The sequence below is a fragment of the Gopherus evgoodei genome, chromosome 14 (assembly GCF_007399415.2).
Source record: "Gopherus evgoodei ecotype Sinaloan lineage chromosome 14, rGopEvg1_v1.p, whole genome shotgun sequence".
Classification (NCBI taxonomy): Eukaryota; Metazoa; Chordata; order Testudines; family Testudinidae; genus Gopherus; species Gopherus evgoodei.
Window position 1 is genome coordinate 17594817 of NC_044335.1, and position 13500 is coordinate 17608316.

Consider the following 13500-nt stretch of genomic DNA (forward strand, 5'->3'; position numbering starts at 1 on the left):
TGACTGAAAATGGGTGCTTCTGCCACAGCAGCAAGGGTTGGGTTGCACCGTGTTCCATTTTAGCTCTGGTCCATGCAGGCAGATGTGTTCAAAAGCTTGGGGCATCCTGAGTGCTATGGTATTTGCACTGCTTACAGTTGAAAATGTGGTATGTAAGAGTTTTTTTCTCTAATGCTCCTGATGGTAGTTCTTGGTGCTTTCTCACTGAAACTGGTTAAACAGTGTCATTGTGAGCAAGGCTAACATTTCTAATCACATTGACGGGGGGGAGAGGAAGGGGGCAAGTTCTTTTCATGTTTTCAACTCAGTGTGTCGAAGTCCTGCCATGGGATTTTATAATTCATTGTATACTGTGGTATATTTAGCCAATGCAGCTTTTGACTTTACATTGTTTTTAAAGCAGAGCAGCAGAAAAGTAAGCATAAAGGATCACCTTGCAGCACAATGAATAAATAAAAATAGTCATAGACATGTATGTTTTGAATGCACTTCCATATTTTACCAGTAGCCTAAGAAACAAGGTATCCTTTCACCCAGTTAGCAAGCAGCAGAATTAATTCATCACCAAGAGAAGGTGCATCTCAAATTGTCCGTCAACTCTAGAGCATCCCACAAATAAGTTAAAAGAAAATGTCATCGGCTCTTGAAAGCAGGGAAACAAAAAAAGTGAACGTAATCCATTTTAATGCTTATATACAACAGCTATGGGTGGACAGCTCAGATACACAATCTTAAGGTTGTAATGAGCATAGAGTAACCCAGCACGGTACCATTTCCTAGTCTCTTCACAATCAGTGATTCAGGATTGCATTCTTTGTCCCAGGAATGGGTTCCTAATGGCTGATGTGCTCTCTGGAAGTTGGTGCTGACCTGATGTGACGACCTCAAAGTTGTGTAATTTGATGTTCACAGGCAAATTAGCTGTCTCCCCAGGCTATGATGATGAGTTCCAATAGCTGATCAGGCAAAATATGGAATATTTTGGAATTCTAAGATTTCTTTCAAAAGCCTTGGAAAAGTTTTATCAGCTTTCAAACCAGTCAGGCCAGTTTTCCATAGGTTTTAGTCATTCAGAATGTGGCATATATCGTATAATTGTGCCTGTGTAATGTCGACAGACCCCGGTTGTCGGCGAGTGGGATCAAACATGAGGCTTGTGGATCTAAATGCATAAGCCTCTACCACATCAGCTAAAAGCCACATGACCCTTAGCTAAAACTGTAGCAGACTTGTTAATCTCTAACTGGTCTCGGTGGAGCACCACACCCAGGAGATGTGTGGCTTAGACATGCAAGGGAGTATTATTAGCCATATGCATGTGCAGTTACCAAATTAACCCAATTATGTTAACTGTACATTAAATGGGGTGCATTACTACACATGCATTTTGCGTACACAATTGCATCCCCAAATTGGATGGAAATCTGGCTCTCATCTACAGGTGGCCTTTAATGGGTACCTTGTGGATGGCTAATACAAAGCTACTCCTCTGGATTATCTCACAATCCTCCAGACAGTTTGGCTATCTGATACAAGTGCCTTGAAGAGGTAGAGATGAGCAAACTGCTTTGGAGTATCTGTGTTCAAAACCTTCTTTGTATACAAGACACATTTAAAAACTGTTTGCAGAGTCATCCCTTTTCAGATCATATTTTGTTATGTTGTATTTATGGGAGCCGCACTTGTATAACTAAGGGCAGAATTAGCCTGAGATACATCAGTGAAAATATCCTGTATATTATTAACAGTGAGGTTAAATATTGGAGCATATCTGTTGAGATGAACTAACTTGTTTTTCTTTTATTTGCAGATTTTGGCCATCATTTCCATCATGTTCATTGTATTATCTACAATAGCCTTGTCGCTTAATACGCTTCCTGAACTACAAGGCACGGATGAATTTGGACAAACCACAGATAACCCTCAGCTTGCCCATGTGGAGGCAGTGTGCATTGCATGGTTTACAATGGAATACCTCTTGCGGTTCCTATCCTCACCTAAGAAATGGAAGTTTTTCAAAGGCCCCCTGAACGCTATTGATTTGCTAGCTATCTTGCCCTATTATGTCACTATCTTCCTCACAGAATCAAACAAAAGTGTACTTCAGTTCCAAAATGTACGCAGGGTGGTTCAGATATTTCGTATCATGAGGATACTCCGAATTTTAAAGCTTGCCAGGCACTCAACTGGTTTACAGTCCTTGGGATTTACACTAAGGAGGAGCTATAATGAGCTTGGATTACTCATCTTGTTTTTGGCCATGGGCATTATGATCTTTTCCAGCTTAGTTTTTTTCGCAGAAAAAGATGAGGATGATACAAAATTCAAGAGCATCCCAGCTTCCTTCTGGTGGGCAACTATCACCATGACAACTGTAGGCTATGGAGACATCTACCCCAAAACTCTCTTAGGCAAAATAGTTGGAGGGTTGTGCTGCATTGCGGGGGTGCTGGTGATTGCTCTTCCCATCCCAATCATTGTAAATAACTTCTCTGAGTTCTACAAAGAGCAGAAGAGGCAGGAGAAAGCCATCAAGCGCAGAGAAGCTCTTGAAAGAGCAAAAAGAAATGGCAGCATTGTCTCCATGAATATGAAGGATGCTTTTGCCCGTAGTGTAGAACTGATGGATATTGTGGTTGAAAAGAATGGAGAAAGCACAGGCAAAAAGGATAAAGTTCAGGACAATCATTTATCCCCCAGCAAGTGGAAATGGACCAAGAGAACACTCTCTGAAACTAGCTCCAGTAAATCTTTTGAAACTAGGGAACAAGGATCTCCAGAAAAGGCCCGATCCTCTTCCAGCCCTCAGCACCTGAATGTCCAACAGTTGGAGGACATGTACAACAAAATGGCAAAGACTCAGTCACAGCCAAACCTCAACACTAAAAACACAGGTCACCCTGGAAAGCAAAAAGAAGAGCTAGAAATGGAGACCATTCCTGGCCCTACAGTCCCTTTATTGACCACCCATGCTGACGGGATCATTGACATGAGGAGCATGTCAAGCATTGACAGTTTTATAAGCTGTGCTACAGATTTCCCTGACTCTGGGAAATTCTCCCACAGTCCACTTGCTACACTTCCCTGCAAAGGAGGTGTTAATCCAATTCAGGAGCAAATCAGGGCAGAGGGAAGTGGAATCAGGTTCATGGAGATAAACCCAAAACCGGAAGGCAGCCATCACTCTACATTTTTCATAGAAAGCCCCAACAGTTCTGTGAAAGCCAGTAACCCTTTAAAATTAAGATCTCTGAAAGTCAACTTTATGGAAGATGACAACAGCACATTAGTACCAGCATCAAATGTACTGAGACTATATCCAGATGCTCTCAAGAACAGGGGAGCTGCTGCCGCTGCAGACAGTTCCTTACTCTCTGATCGATCTTTAGTCAGTCCAGAAACCTCTATCTACACAACAGCGAGTGCTAGAACACCCCCAACGTCACCAGAGAAGCAGATAGCAATAGCTTTCAATTTTCACGATGCCAGCATACATAAATATATAGATGCTGACACTGATGATGAAGGTCAGTTGCTTTATGACTCAAGCCCGCCAGGAAATGTAAGTCCCAAATACAATATTACAGACAGTGCTTATCTAAAGCAAAAAGATAACACTTATAGAATGGAGAAGAACCATCTAGAGAGTGCTGCTTTACCCACCTCACCGAAATTTATAGGGCAAAACTGCATTTACTCCATGGAAGGTATCACTGGAAAAACCCAGGGCAATCAGGAGACGGTCAGACTAGAAAATCACATTTCACCTGAGGTCCATATATTACCAGGTGGTGGAGGACATGCTAACACCCACGATCAAAGCATCTGATATATGCTCCAAAAAACTTGTTGAACATTGAAAGGAATATCTTTACAGTCAACACAACGAACAGGAGCTTCTGCATGGCATGAACTTTGACTGAAGCAAGCCACTTGTTTCTAAAAGTCTGAGGGGAGGCCTGGTGCGGGTTTATTAAAACATCCTTCTCTGGTACAACTATAAAGATGTTGCCTGATTCATCCTACAAACATCAATGAAAATAAAGATTGCAAGTCTTGCTCACACTTTGATCTCCTTTCATGTCCTTCACTGAAGTCAGCATGACCCCCCCGTACAATGGATCTCCTTTTGGAAGTGTTAACATCTGATTGGTGTTATTTCCATAGAAAAGACCAGGGCATCCAGATTTGAACTTTGGACCAAATTACTGGGGTTGGTATAAAATTATTAGAAACACAATACTTGTTGCTTCAGAGCAGTTGTTCCAAATAGCCCCATCTGAATCTTTCTTTCTGATGGATACAGTGTCTAAAGGTAACAGGGAACACTTGCATTATGGGTAAATCTAAGCTTATGTCTATTTAAAATAACAGTGATCTAGAGAAATAAATTATTAAAATGCCCTGTGTGTGTTTAATTCTTCCAGATACTGTAGGACCTGATGTTTTCTATTGAAATATCATCAGGGTGAGTTGCACCACTTGTATCTAATTTAAAATGCTCCCTAGGTAAAGTAGTGAAACTTGCACTTACCCACTGCTAAAATTAATACCAAATCTGGGGCTACAGAGGGGCTTCTAAGCCACAACCCACACTGGGGGAGTGTGAAGGGGCCATGCAGAAGTAGGACTCTCCAGGGGCACTTTGGCTGACTCAGCCAGAATTCTTTCAGGGTTCTGCGGGAGAATGCACCTGAGTGAGAGCTTGACACATTTACAGGATGTAACATGCTTCCTCTTACTACTAGTTCATTACCCCATACCGCCTATTCTGTGCAGAAGGCAGGGACCCAGGAGCTGCCCTTTTTGGAGAGTCCAGGCATTCTAGGCTTGTATACTGCTTGTGTTGCAGCCTGCCCCTACACCAGAGTGTAAAGAGTGGCCGTGATGACTCCTTGTGCCCCTCCCAATCTGACTTCCATATTCACTTAGGGGTCAGCCTCAATCTAGCTCATAAAGTAGGAGGAGAGGGATGAGACAGTCTGAAGCATTTTGCACTCAGTCAATGTTGAATGACTAGATATGCAAGTGTTAACTAAATATGCAAAAACAGGACTTATTTAATTGTACACAACAGGCCTGATTGTGCTGTCACTTCCGCTGGTGAAATCAGGAGTGACTCCATTGAAATCAATGAAGTTACACTAGTGTAAAATGGATATAAGTAAGAGGCAAATCAGGTCAAGTCGCTTAATAATATTCAATCTTTTTCTTAAAAATGACCATTTTAAACAAATGCAACTAACAGCAGCCAGCTTAGGTTTTAAACATTGTCCTTCTATAAAGTTATTTGACTTGTGTAGAAAATATTTTTTTCTTTAATTTTTAATATTAAAAAAAAGCACTTTCTTTTGAGGGTTTTTTTAAATTATTATTATTTTGGGGGGGAGGGGGTTGTGTTTGAACGTGGAATAACAAACCAGAGTGTAAGAATCTAGCACTTTAAACAAGCACTATCTTCATTTGTGCCTCCTATTATGGCTGTGATTTGTTACACACTTGTAACAAAACACAATCCGTCCTGTGATAACTGTGATGGTAACACTTTATGTTGTCTGTTTCTATTGTAAAGCTAAACTGTAAATAACTTATATCTATAAGAGTCTGATGCATATTTATGAGTACCTGCTGTGATGTGTAACTATTTGCATGCAACAGGTCTTGGTACATAAATATCAAATGTCGCTTTATAAAGAATACTCCACATCTCTAGGAAGATAAACTGTCTGGGTCTGGTGCATTTTGTTCCTTTCTGTTGCAAAATAGCTGTTGGTTGGTCCTGAATGTAACTGTCTGTCCACTCTATACTATACTTCTGTCTATCAGTAACAATGAATGCAGCACGTACAGATGAAAGCAATAAGCACATGTATGTTTTAGGAATTGTTATGGGTTACAACTATAGCTTTGTTAGGTCTGTACTTGGAACAGTACTGTACACATATTTGGATTGATTCTGCTCTCAGTATCCAGAGCAATTATCCAGATTACTCTCCTCATGTTGGGTTAGAGCTTGAGGTTTTTCCTCAGCGTTTTTACTCACTTCTTAATAAGGCTGAATCCTGGGAAATTTCCTGAGTGAGAAGAGAGACAGAACAAACTGAGTAAGGACCTCAAGAATTAGCTTAGTGACAGAACAGACCTCATTCCATGCAAAATGTTACACAGCAAGTACTCAAAATAAGTAAAAGTACCTGTCCGTACAGAAGCACCTTCAGAGCACTTATATAGGGCCAATTCCTGAGGGATCGTTAGTCAGTTTTTACTCAAACAAAACTCAAACAAAACTTATTCATTTGAATGGGTGTTTTGCCTGACTAAGGACTTCAGGCTTTGGCCCATCGTAAATACAAGTGTACTTAGGGGAACTAATGTAGTGTGTTGCTGAGATACTTGTTAAGACTAAGTAATTATTAGAAAGTAAAGTTAAAGTGACTTTCCAGCAGATAAAGCTTTAAGTATTGATTGTTTCTATGGGCTGCTAGGCCATAGAGTGGAAATGTGAATTTTTAAAGAGAGCAGTCTCGGCATAATCTCAATTTTTCAGTCATCAGCCATGTCTGCCATCAGCACAAATGTAAAAAGTTAAATAAATAAAATTAATTCAGGGAAAAATAACTTTTTTTTGATAAAGTAAATGATAGTGATTTCCAATTTAAATATTTTTAAAGCTGATGCTTTCATGTTAAAAAAAGTCATATTTTACGTATCAGAAAAGTGATCATATTTAAATATAGCCATACACTGTAGTGTTTACCACACATTCATTCAAAGTGATGTATTTGGTTTATAGATGGCACTGACAAAAATGTATAGATCAATAATTGTCATTTTTTTAATAAAAACAACTGGTGCAACTCTCCTTGTAACCAAAGGCCCTCTCTCTCTGCCTTGTGTGATCAAATCTGACACACACCTCATCTATTTAGTCTTACCATTAAAGTAGCATTTTATTGAATCACTTTTGAAGTGGCTGTCAAAAGTATCATTAAATTTCTACCTTTTAAGTCTTAATGGCCAAAGTCCTATAGATTTCTTATAGAAAGAGAATAATGTACAATTAAGCATATAATATGCTTGAAGAGCATTTCTTTCTTATTTGTGTGTGGTGATGTAGCTCTTATTTTGTGCCCAGTTAAAAATGAAATATGCTTGACTTACTTTAATGAAATAAAGTCTGAATAAGAAATATATATCTATATATATGTGTGTGTGTGTGTACATAATACATATATATATATGTAAGCACTGGGAAATCTACTCTCAAGTGAAAAGCTAAGCTAGATTGAGAGTCTGTACTCATTACAGAAGAAAAGGCAGTGCTTTGAAAACGTAAAGCTCACCAAATCCCATAGGTATTTAAAGGGCAACTTCATTTTACAGTTCATTTGATAAATGTTTCCCTGATCTTCTAAAATTGGAGGGGAAATATGTAGTATCTCTTGCATCAAGCTAAAGTCTGCAGATCAGTCGCTAAGATCTGGCATTCAGGTCCTTCACTGTGTATCGTGCATCAAGCAAGCTGATAGAGTTTTATCTACTGCAGCAAAGGGCATCACAATCGAAAGGACTGTGTGCACATGATGTCTGGGTTCTTGCTTGTATCTTACGGAATCTACAACTTTTTAAAAATATATATATTAATGGAAGGAATGGATGCAGTTTTCTTAACCAGGAGGCAAAAGATTTTTTGACTTTTAGCTTTGTACAAAGGAAAACAACAGGAACTTATTGTAGTAGATTTCTCAGTGCCTTTTCTTAGAAACTTCACCTAAGCACATTTAAGGAAAAACAAAAACAGACTCTCCTGTGAAACCCACATTTTATGAAAGGTTCAAGAATCAATAAGAGAAAAGAAGAAAGAAAAAGAAGAAAGAATGCCAATGGAACACATATTCTCTTTCTGATCATATTGTGTCAAAGGCCTGGGGAATGTTAATCTGTGCACGTCATGTAGAAACAAACCCTACACGGTTGGTCTCTTTGGCAACTATGGCTGTGATAAACTGTAGCCTTTTCTTCCCTTGCAGCTAATATGATAAACGTTTTTAAGGAAAAACAGTATTCTCTTCTGTAAAATTGTAATGTATTGTTAATATTTGTATCTATTGTATATTTATCTTTTGACAGAATTATGGCTGGTACAGTTTATAATAAATAACAAGGGTACTTAAAACTCATTACAAAGACAAGGTTGCTAATGCCAGGGTCTCTGTGTTGATAAGTTCTGCATAACATTATCTCCAATAGTTTTTACCAGATTTCTCAAAAATCCTCATTTTAAGCAAATAGTAGAATTCCTGGGTAAGGCAATGAAACAATGGAAACTATATGACATTTATGTTGTACAATATAGCTCAGACAGTCAACAAAATGAGGAGGTGGAGCATCCCATATATCTATTTCTTTAGCAAAGCTCTCATATTTTATCAATTATTACACTTACGGTAACCAAAATGAACCAAACATTAGCTTAGATTGCTTTCGAATCACCCAGTCAAGCAGTGGCTTTAAATAACTCTTGATTAAAGTACAGATGTTCTAGTTACCTCTATACCATTTGTTTGCCATTGTGTTGGCTCAATAAGTATCTGATGTATGGAAAAGTCATGTGACTTTCATGCATTCCAGAGTAGTCTATTTTTCTGTTCAGATTTTAAATATTATATATATAAAATATAAATATAGATCTGTATTTTTAGCAAATTTATAATAGGGCAAACAAGTTAAATTTCTTCTTTTTGTATTACAGAATAATATATTAGCAGCTATTGTTGTTCATTTACATAGCTGATTTCCTGAGTGTTTTTTTTTTGTTATGTCTCTGTTCTGAGAACACCTGAAACATCCCTCCTGAAGTAGGTCTACAAAAGGTCACAGAGTCTCTTTGATGTCATCATGTATTTGTATTTTCCTGCTTGTGGTCCTTAAAAAATAAACAAAACACAAGGACAGTACATGGAAACTGAGATGTGTTTACTTGGAAAAAAGAGAGTATTGGCTAGACAGTGATCACAAGTGCAATGGTGTAGATTGGGAGGAACTTCATTGATTTCAACCCTTTGTCTTCAGTGGAGTTTTTCCAGATTTACATTGCCCTGTGTGTAGAAGGGACTAGATTTGGAAATCACCATCATCATCATCATTAGTGATGGCGTCAGCTACAAAAGTTTTAGCCATGGAGTTGGGATAAGCACCAGAACTGAAAGTACAGGCTCTTATCCAACTTGAAGACCTGATGATGTATTATTAATTCAGGTAAAGTGCCATTGAAATTCCAAGCCCAGTGGGAGTTTGGTCTAAGTAAAGACTGCAGGGTCAAGCAATTGTTCTGTATTTTGATATTGTCACCTACAGTCCTGGGCAAAACCAAGAATTGTGGAGAACATGTATTTATCCAAATTCCTAAATATACAAGTTTCAGAAAGAGACTGGATTTGGTTTTGGTTGAGGCAAAGTTTTGTCCATGTACTTAGTTCTGCTTAATCATTTTGCTGCTCCTCAATTACAATTTCACCTACAATGAAACAAAAATACAAGAGAAAAACAAATGCCTTGAAATGTACCATCTCATGGCCCCATGGGAAATCAATGGGGAGTTTGCCTGGATAGCTTTGGCCCTAAATCTATGCATAAATATTACTTTTTTGAATTGGTCCAAATGTTTAAACATAAAATTAAAAAGACGCGACTCTTTGCACATTGGCAGTTTCTTTCCAGAGTTGAAAGTCTAGTGCAGTACCTTCTGTTAGCCCAGCTCTATATTTACACAGCTCTGGTCTCTTTGTGGAATTTTCCTATATGCCTGCAACCCTAGAGAGCAAACCTGAAACATGATTTAATTAGACATCTGTACATTTGACAATGTATAAATGATCAGCAATCACGGTATGAACAAGCTTGTAATGACCAGCAAAGGTTGCCTTGCCCATGATTTATACATTAACAAGGCTCAGCTACCATGAGTGGAAATATATGAATGGAAAATGTGTGTTTCTTTTTCTGAAAGGGAGCCACACCTCCAACTAGCCAACACAATAACCCTGCACATCTGACATCTACAGTCGTATAAACTGCCCTCCAACATGGCATACCAATAAAATACTTGGTTTACTCAATATGTTATGGACCAAATTCACCACTGCAGTAAGTTGCATTTGCTTATTCCAGTGTTAAATTTGACCCTCTACTAGGTCTCCTGCATTAGGAAAGAATACATCCAAATGCCAGTCATCTCACGAATTAAAAGGTGATTGTTTTCCAGCATGTGTTTTGAAGCCATGTACCAATATAATTAGGCTTTGGGGCTTAAAGATGTTATTTTTCTGCAAGACAAAAGAAATCTTCTGAAAGCTAAAAGTTCATATTCCCCTTTGTTGCTGATGTTACCTAAACCACCAATAAGTGTCCTTTGACGCCAATGGTCAGGTGCCACAATTGTTCATATCTGTAAATATGGCTCAGTTTTGCTTTTCTTGAGTCTGGCTTCATCGCACAATAAATCATGTTAGCGGCTTAGAAAAGAATACTTTTCATTTTAAAACAGAGCTTAATACTATTATATTGATGGTCCCTAGGTCTGAGCAAGGATAAACATTTGAAATTTTAAAGGGGTGCTTATAACACTGCCGCTATGCTGTATTAAAGAAGTAAATTTGGACTCAGTGCAAAGCCCCACTATATTCAGATCTTTTTGAGATGCCAGCAAATATATTTTAGGGAAAAACTAAAGGCTTTGTGTGATCTCAGGGATGGAAGACACCTATTCGAAAACCATCTGGATAGGGGGAGGTGAAAGGCAGTAATAATTAGATGGAAGTGTGTGAAAGAGCATGACAATCATTTCATTCAGATTTGTTGGTTTATGATCATTCTGTTATTTCTCTTTAAATGTGCAAGATCATCTTGGGTGGACTCCTGGCCCCCATTGAAGTCAATTATAAAACTCACATTGATGTCAATGGGACTAGATTTCACTCCATATTTTTAAAATTTATCAGGACTTTAGACAAGGACTTGTTAGTTTGTAGGAGTAGTTACCAACAGATATTTGTGTCACACCTTTTAGTCTCCTTGCTAATCTGCAATTAAGATCAGTTCTGAGCTATGTGTGGTTATTGTGCAGTATTTCAATTTTGATCTGTCCCTGACATATTTCTTGTCATTTATCCTCCTCTATCTTGTTTCTGAAGTACTGTTGAGCTTATTTTGCCTCGTACACCCACTATCTTTGTTTTATATTCTGTTGGTTTGAGCCCTGAGGGATAGGACACTTCTCAGTCCTTGCCAGCTTTTTGATGGTTGGTGTACAGAGTTGTTTTCACAATAAAACATTCCCTGCTGGTTTGTCATTGGGGCAGATCCTCCATATTACATTGAACTTTGAAGCCATGATAAGAAGTGATTCTCAGTACCTAAGACTAAAAGGCTGGCCACAGCTCCGAAATTGTACCAATTTTAACCTTTTTATCTATTATTGGCATTAGAAGAGTTTGATCTGCTGTACTCAACATTAACATGGAAGAGTCCTGCTTTTTAATCAGTCCAATGAAGTGGTTCTTGAATGGAGAGAAAACATCTAAAGATGCACTACTCTTTGTGCTCTTAAAGACATGCCATGTTGTAACAGACATATGACTAGTTAGGGAAGTTACAGCTGTCTTTCACTATGCTATAAATCATTCAGAATTTCACAGTGCCTGCAGGAATAGAACACATCTCCTCCTGCTCCAAAAGCACAGGCCCTCATCATGTCAGCAAACACACTCTCCATTAGCGATATAGGGCCTACGAGCCACAGATGAGCAGTTCTGATTGTATTCGTTAGAGGGCAGTGAGGGGCATACAAACTAGCCAGTATGAAGGTGCAATAAAAATGGTACAGGTTTAAAAAAAACAACACACATTTAAACAGTAAAGCTGGTATTTAACATCAAATAAAAACTGGAAAAAATTCCTGGGACACTCCTGGCAGATCTGGATGGAATTATAGTGAGAAAGGGGAGAGAATATCAAGTCTGATGCTCCACTGCTTTACACCATGTTTAGTCATTTTATACCTGTGGAAAGTGGAGCCACTAGTAAATTAGGCCCAAAATGTATACAGAAGGGTAGTTGTTGCCATACATGTCCTCCTGCCCCAGCAGATTCTGCACAGTCAGCATGTGTTCATCGTTCTATTAGATTGGGTCACACTAAGGGCCAGCGCATCAGAAGATGTTTTTTCACCATTTGAGCAATATCTGCTCGAGACCCTTATGTTTTGGGGTAACTATGATTCCTTTAGCCATATACTAGTGTACTTAAGAGTCTTAAGTTTTGGGAGAGGGAGGGTTTGGTGTGGATTTTTGTTTGTTTCTTTTTGGTCAATAGTCCTTTGTTGAAGTTTATTGATCACTCCAGTTGTTTCTGTAAAAAATAATATTAAAAAAATTTAAAAAATCAATGTCTTTATATGCATGTAGTGGTATGAAACTGTGATCAATGTGTGACATTCAGAAACTGTACTGTCTTGTAAAATATGTCCAAATGTCTACAGATTTTAAAGCAATGGTCCCCTACTGCAGAAATAAATAAAAAGGTATGGATAAAACTGAGCCTTTGGTTGGTTTGTTTTATGATCATATTTACTGGCCAATGCTACAATAACTATGGTCAATTGGCACAGCATTTCAGGCTACTTGAAACCATTGCAACTGACAGCAGATTTTATATAGTACCCTATTTTCCCATATCTAGGGCACTGATTCAGAAAAGCACTTAAGCACATGCTGAACTTTAAGCATGTGTCCCATTGACTCCAAAGGGACTTAAGCATATACATGAAGTTAAATGTCTGCGTAAGTGCTTACCTGAATAAGGATGCTTTCTCTGAATTAGAGCCTAAGGCCCAGATCCTTAAAAGTATTTAGGCACCTAACTTCCTGGACTTAAGTGTTTTAGAACTGTACATTGAAATATACATTGATCTAATTTAGCCACAATTCATCTCAGTGAAACAGACCACTCGCCAAACACTATTCCATTCTGAATAGTGATGTGTTTACAAATATCAGACTGGAGAGCATAAGGAGCAGACTGGAGAGCCCTGTCATTTTTAAGCTTTGACCTTGATGTTGGGATTGATCACAAGCAGATGGGATGCCAGCAGAGTTTGTCAAATAAAGAGCTCTGGGTGTGGAAATTGGCTAAACAGGTTGCACGTATAGTTACTGGGTCAAGAACCTGGATTTTCTGATTGAGCAATTGCATTTTTCTTCTCCAGAAAATGAAATAATGAGAAGTTAGTTAAGTTGTGCAAGACATCAGAACAAAGGGCCTTTTGCACTACTCAGTTGTACTTTTCTTTGAGTTGGTGAAACTATGTTTTGAACTGACATACAATTCCAGTATAAGATAGGAGTCTTCAGACCTTTAACACAAACCTCCTGATTTCTAAAGACAATTAGCTTAATTTAATTTGTACACTTTAATTGATGACAAAATTTAAAAAAACATGGA

General features: G+C 38.3%; 1 protein-coding gene across 2 annotated transcripts in view; it reads left to right on the top strand.

Annotated features, from left to right (window-relative positions):
* KCNB1 (potassium voltage-gated channel subfamily B member 1) overlaps nt 1-12574 on the top strand; it is a 201917-nt gene extending 189343 nt beyond the window's left edge. For both annotated transcript variants that reach the window (XM_030533486.1, XM_030533487.1), the window contains exon 3: nt 1811-12574. In XM_030533486.1, coding sequence (XP_030389346.1) covers nt 1811-3829 — 2019 coding nt within the window. In that variant the 3' untranslated portion in view covers nt 3830-12574. The remainder of the gene's footprint in view (nt 1-1810) is intronic.
* Nucleotides 12575-13500: the final 926 nt, after the last annotated feature.